The 10,000-nt window shown below is 39.8% G+C and overlaps 1 protein-coding gene across 1 annotated transcript; it reads right to left on the minus strand.

Annotated features, from left to right (window-relative positions):
- Positions 1-3,374: 3,374 nt before the first annotated feature.
- Positions 3,375-8,588, minus strand: LOC102205868 (acidic mammalian chitinase-like). The gene is made up of 12 exons (XM_005749868.1): positions 8,578-8,588; positions 8,217-8,282; positions 7,838-7,867; positions 7,549-7,753; positions 7,203-7,259; positions 6,939-7,104; positions 6,032-6,156; positions 5,668-5,791; positions 5,359-5,541; positions 4,860-4,976; positions 4,627-4,753; positions 3,375-3,759 (listed from the first exon to the last, which is right to left on the minus strand). Exons 2-12 carry the CDS (start codon positions 8,233-8,235, stop codon positions 3,551-3,553), a joined length of 1,362 nt encoding a protein of 453 aa, XP_005749925.1. The 5' UTR covers positions 8,236-8,282; positions 8,578-8,588; the 3' UTR covers positions 3,375-3,550.
- Between the last annotated feature and the right edge of the window lie 1,412 nt (positions 8,589-10,000).

A 10,000-nucleotide genomic window follows, 5' to 3' on the forward strand; every position in this document is an offset into this window, starting at 1 on the left:
AACACATTTGGCTCACTATTTGGCAAGAAACCGGTCAGTTTTTTTCCTCTTTCTCACCCTTAACTAATGCATAATAAACCATTAATAATGGTTTATAAAGCATTTACAAATTAATAAATAATATAGCTATAAACTATTTATTAGCATCTATAAGGGGAGCCTTATTGTAAAGTGGTACCTTACTGCCTGCTACCACGGATGGACAGAGAGTTAAATTAGCTCTCTTAAATGCAAGATCTGTATCAAATAAAACTCATGTTCTTCGGGACTTTTTTGATACTCATATGCTGGACATCATGCTCCTAACTGAGACATGGCTGCGTGTTGGTGAAGTGGCACCCTTGCTGGAACTTTGCCCCTCCGATGCCAGCTTTTTCAGCTTCCCCAGGTTGTCTAGGAGGGGAGGCGGGGTAGCCTCTATCATCAAAGACTGTTTTAAATGCAAACAGATACGACGTCCTGGTGTTTTTACCTCATTTGAGTCCCAACTCCTGACTTTAAGCTGTCCTGTGGTTCTAATTATAGTCATCTATCGTCCACCTACATATAATGACTTGTTTACTTCGTAATTTTCAGACTTCTTGACATGTTTTATCACTCACTACGAAAGGATTCTTATAGTGGGGGACTTTAATATTCATCTATGTTGTGAGGATAAACCCCTGGTCAAAGATTTCTTAAATGTAATTGATTCCTTAAACTTCACACAATTTGTGTCTGAGCCAACACGTAAGGGCCACACCCTAGACCTTGTCTTGGGTGAATGTATCAATGACTGAAAATTGTGTTTTACCTATCTTAGACCACTCAGCAATTCTATTTGATATTTTAATCCCTAAATCTCCAGCTTCTGCGAGGGGAAGATTGCCCCTCAGATCATCTCGTTATATTAGCATTGCTTGGAGTTAAATTACATCTACCTGATGTGTTGGACCCTATTTATACCCAGGAGTTATGTGTAGACACCTTGACTGTGAACCTTAATAATACAATTCTTGAACTACTGGACTCTGTTGCTCCCGTAAAGAAGTCGAAATGTCAACAAAGGAACCCTATGCCTTGGCTAAATGAGGAGCTCCTGAACTTGAGAAGAAATTGTAGAAAAGCAGAGCGTCACTGGAGATCTTCCAGACTAGAAGTATTTCTCCAGGCTTGGGAGGACTCACTGTCTTCTTTTCAACCAGCGATGTCGGCAGCGAAAGCAAATTATTTCTCAAATCTTATCATGAGTCATAAACATAACTCAAAACTCCTTTTCAACACAGTGTCGCAACAGAAAGTAACTCAACTCTCTGCTGTTCAAATGTGACAGCTCATGACTTTCTTATGATTTTCAGAGACAGGGCTGAAACACTTAGGAATCAGATTACTCCCTCCTCAAGCTTTTCATTAGACTACTCGGCTGCTTTGCCTGTTGGTGCTGATAAACTATTTTCTGACTTCGAGGTCATTTCCCTGTATGGATTAACTAAGGTTGTAAAAGCAGCTCGATGTACAACCTGTTCTTTGGATCCTCTGCCAGCCTGGGCTATAAAGGAACTGTGGTCAGCATTAGGACCCTACATTCTGTTTCTTTTAAATACTTCACTGACGACCGGAGTCTTTCCTGAATGTTTTAAATCAGCTGTGGTAGTGCCAATCTTGAAAAAGCCTGGACTGGATGTTGACATGGCCGCAAACTATAGACCCATCTCACATCTGCCTTTTTAATCTAAAATCTTTGAAAAAGTGGTTTTTAAGCAGCTCACTGAGCATTTGTCAACAAGCAATCTGTTTGAACCATTTCAGTCTGCTTTTAGACCAAATCACTCCACAGAAACAGCTTTAGTAAAAGTGGTAAATGATCTGCTGGTAAATGCAGACAACGATCGCACTTCAGTTTTATTACTGCTGGATCTAAGTGCTGCGTTTGACACTGTGGATCACTGCATTTTATTAGATAGGCTTGAACATTTTATTGGAATTACAGGAAATGTTTTATCGTGGCTGAGATCTCACCTGTCTGGGAGGTCTCAGACTGTTAGTTTTAAAAATGATCTCTCTGAGACCTGTGCAGTGAGGCATGGGGTCCCTCAGGGCTCTGTACTTGGACCACTGCTGTTTTCTATGTACCTGCTGCCTCTTGGTGTTCTATTACGTTCTTTTAATGTAACCTTTCATTGCTACGCTGATGACCTGCAGCTTTATGTTCCTTTAACCATTGGAAATTGTGCTGAAGTCTCTAAATTAGAATCTTGTCTATCTGCAATTAAGGGCTGGTTATCGGATAATTTCTTGCTCCTAAATACTGATAAGACAGAGTTGATGGTCATTGGGCCACACAAATTTCAGCACTTGTCCCAAAATTTAATCTTGAGAATTGATGACAGTGTCATAAATTGTAGGGACAAGGTAAAAACCTTGGGCGTGTGGTTTGACATGGTGCTCTCGTTTTAAATCTCATGTAATAGAGATAACAAAGACCGCCTTTTATCATTTGAGGAACATAGCCAGACAAGTTTTGTCAAGCAACACTGCAGAGGTTCTTGTACATGCATTTGTGTCCTCACGTATTGATTATTGTAATGCTCTTCTTTCTGGCCTACCAAAGAAAAGTTTCAGAGGTCTACAGATGGTGCAAAATGCAGCTGCTCGCATTTTAACAAGAACTGGAAAATTTGAGCACATTAGCCCTGTTCTGAGATCTCTGCATTGGCTACCTTGTCAGGTTCGAGCAGATTTTAAGGTCCTGCTGCTCACCTACAAGGCTTTAAACGGATTGGCACCTTCATACCTCTCCGACCTTTTACATCTTTACGTTCCATCCCGTGCTCTCCGATCTCAGGACTCTGGCCTTCTAAAGGTTCCTAGAGCCAGAAAAAAGACAATTGGAGAGCTTTTTCTTTTCGTGCCCCGTTTCTGTGGAACACCCTCCCTCAAGATGTTAGGCAGGCTGCTCCGTGGAGGTTTTTAAAACTAAGCTGAAGACACATTTGTTCACCTTATCTTACAAGTCTTAATTCCTGGCTTTTAGTTTTTAAATTCTTACTGTTTTTAACTTGTATTGTGTCTTTTACGTGTATTGCTATGTATCGCTTTTTATTATTTATTTATTTTTTATCTCTTTAGTTTTAAACAGTTGTACAGCACTTTGTTTGAAAGTGCTTTATAAATAAAGTTATTATTATTATTATTATTATTATTAATCAGTTCACAAAATGAAAACAGCAATAATTGTCACTTAAAATTAGAGCAGCTCAATTACATATAATGTAGTACGGCACAGTTTTAAAAATATTTAATCATGTATATGAGTTTCTTTTGTTTTTGTCTATTTTTTTTCTATGAAGCACATCAAAGACAAATATTCAAGCCAATCACTGGAACACGTTATGAATTGATTTAGTTTATTTTTGTCAAGAAAATATTGAGTCAAATGCAATGCTTTCTGTTTCTGCTCTCACTCAGGACAGTGATGTTTATCAGTTTCAGTTGTGGCAAGATTTTACTGAACCATAATTGACTGTTTTGTATTGTTGAACTTTTGTTCTCTAATTCATGCTTCTGTGGCTCAGGGCCAGTTGCAGCACTTGCAGGAGTCCCAGTAGATGAGACCAGGCTGGCAATGGTGCAGGTAGGTGTTTCCTTGGAAGCACTGGAAGTAGGTGGTTTTGTCAGCTGGGTTTTCATACAACCCATCAGGACGGCCACGGCAGAAGTCAGCAGCAGGATCCTTAGTTGTGGTAGGGCGTGGTGTAGTGGTAGGTTTTGGACCAAAGCCTGTATCACAGGACAATGAAAAAAGGTTATATGCAGAAAGTGACCAAACTTTTGTTTTTATTCTTTTGTTTCTTTCTGCTGAGAGTCCTTAATGACCTTCTTTTATTTGCTGACTCAGGGTGCTCTACGGTCTTAGTTTTATTGGACTTGACATCTGCCTTTGTTACGCTGGACCATAATATCCTCCTAATGAGGCTTGAACATACAGTAGGCATAAGGGGCAGTGCCTTTAACTGGTTTAGATCGTATCTATCGGATAGGTCCTACTCCGTCACTGCTTCTTTTCCTCTGTTGCTTCCCTCTACTGTGGTGTGCCCCAGGGATCTGTGTTGGGCCCTATGTTGTTTTCATTGTATGTGCTCTATCTTCTCTATCTTCGAGAAGTATAATATCTCCTTTCACTTTTATGCTGACCATATTCAAATTTACTTTCGACTGTCTAATGACATTTCGTCGCCAGTACACTGTCTGCTAGAGTGCTTGAGAGAGGTCCAAGACTGGCTCTCTGATAACTCTTATATTAAATGAGAAGAAAACAGAAACAGTGTAGTTTAATAACCATATTCCCCGGGGCCAATTTGCTGATACTCTTGGACCCCCTAAAACCCCCACCTTACATTTACGAATTCTCAGTGATTTTATCCACTAGATTACGCTGAGATGCTTTATTTCCTGTTTTATCTGTATTGATTGTTTAACTAGCATTTCTCACTTGTTAGTTTATTTGTACCCTGTTATCTGTTATGTTTTAACCTTGTTGTGAAGCACTTTGGTGTACCTTTGGTTTTACATCTGCTATATAAATAAAGTTGTGTTGTATTCTATTGTATTTTATAAACGCTGAGTTAGCTGAATTACACCACTTACCCATTGAAATCCTGAGGTGGTTGATGAGAGGATAATCTCCAGCTGAGCAGAAAGATCCACTGAAGTCATCCATATCCATAGTCCACACATGAGCACCTCCCAAATTGTGGGCAGTCAGCCACTGGACCTGCAGGACAGCCAACAAAACTGATTATAATAAAAGTGGGCACAATTCAATAGAACAGAACAAATGCAAGAACTTGTCTTATTTGAGGCATATCAAACCTGTTTACCTTGGAAGAATAGCTGCGCTGGTCATCATAGCCCAACCAGGAACTCCCATAGGTGGCATATGGAACCTCTTGCTCAGAGATCCATCCAAGAGTAGCAGTATTAGTGAAGTCACAGATCTGGTAACCCAGAAACAACACAGGCTTTTGGACTGACATTTTCCTTCTTAAGTGGATTAATGGTAGGTGAAGAGGTTCTTGCATAGGGCTTTTCTACTCTACTTGAGCACTCACAGGGATTTATGAAACATGCATTCATACAAGCACCTTTTCCACACCTAAATGCTTTCTATCTAACATTCACACTTTGATGAACACATTGGAGAGCAACATGGGCTTCAATACCTTGCCTAAGGATACTGGACCAGCCAGGGATCAAAACACAGAGCTTCCAATTAATAGATGACCTCCTCTACTTCCTGAGCTACAGCCACCAATCATGGAGTAATAGGTGACTTACAGCACAAACAAACTTGAGCTTTTTATGAATGTGTTATTGTACCTCATAGAAGGCCCAGAAACCTTCAGTGCGAGTGTAGGGTCCAGCACCTGCGGGCCCATTGGCTGGTGCTCCCAGGCCATTTGCCCCACCGCTAAGACGGAAGGTCCTTCCATAAGTAGGGAAACCTAGCAGCAGCTTTTCAGATGGTGCTCCCAGAGAGACCCAGTGGGCTATAGAGGAGTTCTACAAAACAGGGAGACGAACATTGCATAAAGCTTGTGTTAAACTTGTTATGTTACATTTGATTGGATAACCTTTATCTGAAGAAGAAAGCGAGGACAGATGTAGATGTGATAGTGTGGTTCTTACTATGTTGTAATGAAGTTGTATGCCAGAGTCCACAGCGCTCTCATACAGTGGGCTGTTGTGTCCAGTTACTGGATCCCAGTGACCATGGTAGTCATAGGTCATGATGTTGATAAAGTCAAAGTGTCTGTTGGGTTGGAAATTTTTGTTCAATACATTTGTTCATTTGTGAAAGACACAGACCATATGGGACCTTTGTGGTCACACAATACATGTAAAATTGGGCTCTGTGTCATTTGAAATAAGGAAAACTAATAATTAATACTAATGAGTTATTTGCTAATGCTAAAGTTCAGTAATGGTGAAAATTTTGGGGGGGATTCCTTACTTTCCTGAAAATATGTACAAATGCTGAACTCAAGCTTACGGTGCAATCTTGGCGACCTCATATGCTCTATCAACAGTCTGAGGAATTGCAGCAGCATTGGCCGATAGCAGCAGCTGAGTTCTCTTGTTTTCTACGGCATCAGCCTCGAATGCTTTTACAAGCTCCTATAGGGGGAAAGGGCAAAAGCAACGCAGAGCCAGTCAGAGAAAATTCTGATTACAACAGTGAAGAATGATTATTCTCAAAGCAATGCACTGTTATGATGAAGGGTTTTTTGGTTTTTGTGAGGAAAAGGTGTCAGTTGTTACATAAACACAGTAATGTATAAGTAAAGTAATGTATATTGTAAACTGTTAGGAAAAAGAATGGTGACAATGAAAGAAAATGAAAGAAAACACGGTAGGGTACATTCATCCTTTCATCAACCACAGGGTACAGAATGTAACACAAGAAACAAGATTTCCAGTGCAGTGTTATTTCAAGGTCGAAGACACACAGGACCTTATTTTCATTTAATATTTGTGAGGTTTAACACTTGAGACGAAGGAGACACTGAATGGATTGATTATTATTGGCTGCTCTGTTTTACAAGAATTATTTCATTTCATCAACAAAATTTTGCAATGCAGTGATCAACAAAAATTCAACAAAAAGCAACTTTTTGAAATTAACCCAACCAAAAGAATCCAGTGGTAGAGAAAACACTCGATATTCAGCATCCATTCATTTTTTCCTGCTTATTCAGTTCAGGGTCCTGCTGCTACAGGCTGAGAGGCAGGTTACACTCTTCGTAGGTCACCAGTTTTTCACAGGGCTAACACAGAGACACCATTCACACTCATACTCACACCTACTGTCACCGCTAACAGCGCTAACCATCATGCCACAATGTAGTCTAGCTTCAACATTGCATTTAAAATTTGAGGCCAGTGTGAGCTGTGTTTACCGTGACCAATAGAGTGAACTTCTCCTTGTCACCTTCTGGGCTACCATTGTGTCCAGGATATTCCCAGTCCAGGTTTATCCCGTCGAAGTTATGGGCATGCAGGAAACTGATGGCAGACTTGATAAAGAGTGCACGATTCTCAGAAGTGGAAACCATAGCAATGAATCTGGTGGGATGCAGGGAAATATAAAACATGACATCTCGTCTACATGAAAGCAATAGAGGTAGATATGAGATCTGAGAACTGGTGACGGTGAAACTCACGGGCTCACTCCATTAACAGTTCCTCCAACAGTCAGCAGAGTCTTCAGTGCAGGGTTGCTGTTAGCAGAGAGCAGGAGACACAAAGACATAACCTTAAATAATTAAGGAACACCTTACTTCCAGTCAGATTGCTGTCATCGTTGTGATCCCAATTATTTCTAAATAATTACAAATATTGTGACAGAATTCAAGGTTACTCATCCTTCTTATTTAAATGTTCTTCTAAAAGCTACTCTGCTGAAAGAAGCTGCGATGGAAACACTGAAACGTGGCTTTTGGCTTAAAAGTGGTTGCAGGCTAATATTAAATTGTGGTTAATACTGGTGCATTGCACGACTGAACTCACACATTCTTCAGGCTGTTAAGGCTCCTGTACAGCTCCTCATCATTCTGCTCAACGGGGCTGATCTGGTTGAAGCTGTTAATGGTGGCCAGAGCATAGATGACATGGGTGCACAGGAAGGGATCGATGTTATCTGGTGTGAATTTGCCAGCACTCGGTCTGTACTGGGCCCAGTTGGTCATATGGCACACCAGCTTATTGGCTGAACCTAAGGGCAGATAGAGCAAAGACTCGTTGGGTTTGTTCTGAAACGTTGATCATGGTGGCTTGGTCAATGAACACAGGTACTTACAAATGTGTATAACACACAGAATGCCCAGAGCTGAAAAAAGGAAACAAGAAAACGTGAAAATCGTCGCTTTTGTTACTACTGTTGTTAGATATGATTGTTAACATTTTAGCTGATGCCCGGTGCTGGTAAATTGATGTGTTTTAAATGCCATGCAGCCATCTGCCTTGTTGTTGAGAAACACCATAAATCCCTAAATCTTGGCCTGAGCCGTGATCTCTAGTAAATACACGTAATCTTTATCCAAGATAGAAGGATAGAAAAAAAATACAGAGTAATTAAAATAACAATAATGATGAACTCAGTATTATAATGACGATGCTCTACCACTCAATAAATTAACAAGGAAAAATTAATGGAAGAATGAATGAACGTTATTTACCTATAAGGAGTTTTGCCATGTTGTGGTCTGGAGACTCCCCTGGTGTCCTTCTGTAGAACTGAGCTTCTGAGTAATTATAAATCAGTGTCATTAGATAGTTTATCCTACACGAGTCACAAAATCAGAGCTTCAACTACAATTGCTCCTTAATTAGTCAGATGAACATCACCTGAGTGAAATTTTACAGATTGTTAAAACAACACAACAAAAAATCTAAAAACTAACTGAATCCTTAATTTGAGGCTTATGTGTAGTTGCTAGTATGTGCACTACAATGTACAAACAATATTCCCAGTTGCAGCAAAATACTAGCTGTGTACAACACAAATCAGAACCTGACTGAACTCATCGATCTCATTACCTTCCTGCAAGGCACACTGGAGCAGACTTCAGAGCTTGATGGAGTTGGACAGATTTATATCTTACTCATTCATGACTAATAGAAAGTATCAAAGTGCAAGTGATAAAGATTCAGGATGGTGGGAGTCTAGGTGACGTGCCTAATAACCCCCCTTCCAGGTAAGACATGGTAAACCCAATCAATAATTTGACTTGGAAATGAGCTATCAGATCAATAGCTGACATTGCAATGATAAGCATAATCAGTACTGTATCTATTAATTAATAACAGCAAATTATCCAGCCAAACATTTTCTTCTGGTTAACCACTTCAGGTTTGTCTGGGTGCTGAAACCTTTCCCAGCTGTTAGGTTGAGATAAACTGTAATGATGCAGTGTGTGCAGAATGTTCATTGGCTGTAGATTAAAGTCAGAATGCAAAGCCAAGTATTTAAAAACTCTTATATCCTTATATAATTATATTAATTTAGTACTGGGCACATTTCTAAAAATGTGGGACTGTGTATAAAATGGCTGTAAGTTAATGCAGCACCATTTTGAATCCTTTGAATTAAAGCTGAAAGCTGATTTAATTTAAAACAGAGACCAACAGTGACACAATTTACGACCCTGGAAGAATGAACATTTTCAGGGATTTCTATGAAACTTTATATTCACCACAAATAAATCCATATAAAAATGAAATTAATCAGTTTCTTGAAAAACGTAACTCTTCCAAAATGACTAGACAGTCAAGCAATGGCACTGGAGTCCCCACTGACACCAGGTGAACTCCAGGAAGCCCTGATGGGTATGCCCAGTAATAAGGCTCCAGGTCCAGACGGCTTTCCAGCAGAATTCTACAAATAACTCTGGACAATTCTGCCACCAGTATCCCACATGATGTAGCAGGAATTCATGGAAAATGGCAGACTACCAACAAATATGAACTCTGCAAATATTAGTCTCTTGCTAAAACCAGGGAAAGACCCTGTATCCCTCAAGCTATCGTCCAATATCCCTTATTAATGCAGACCTCAAAATAATCTGCAAAGCCCTATCAAAGAGACTAGAGGAGATAACCCCCTCTTAATTCATCCTGACCAAACTGGGTTCATAAAAGGTAGGCACTCATCAACAAACACACGTAGATTACTTAATTTAATAGACTGTTCATGCAGAAAAAACACGGAAACCAAAAACGTATCTCTAGATGCAGAAAAAGCGTTTGAGAGCGTTAACTGGAAATTTTTATTTGCAACTTTACACAAATTTGGTTTGGAAACTCATAAACTGGCTAAAAAGTATTATACAATTTTCCAACAGCTTGTGTCAGAACAAATGACCAAACATCCTCCAGCTTCTGTCTCCTGAGGGCACCAGACAGGGATGCCCACTCTCCCATTCACTGTTTGCAGTGGGGTTTTTTTGTTGGGTTTTTTTTT

Source organism: Pundamilia nyererei, unplaced genomic scaffold (genome assembly GCF_000239375.1).
Source record: "Pundamilia nyererei isolate P.nyererei 1_Seehausen unplaced genomic scaffold, PunNye1.0 scaffold00257, whole genome shotgun sequence".
Classification (NCBI taxonomy): Eukaryota; Metazoa; Chordata; class Actinopteri; order Cichliformes; family Cichlidae; genus Pundamilia; species Pundamilia nyererei.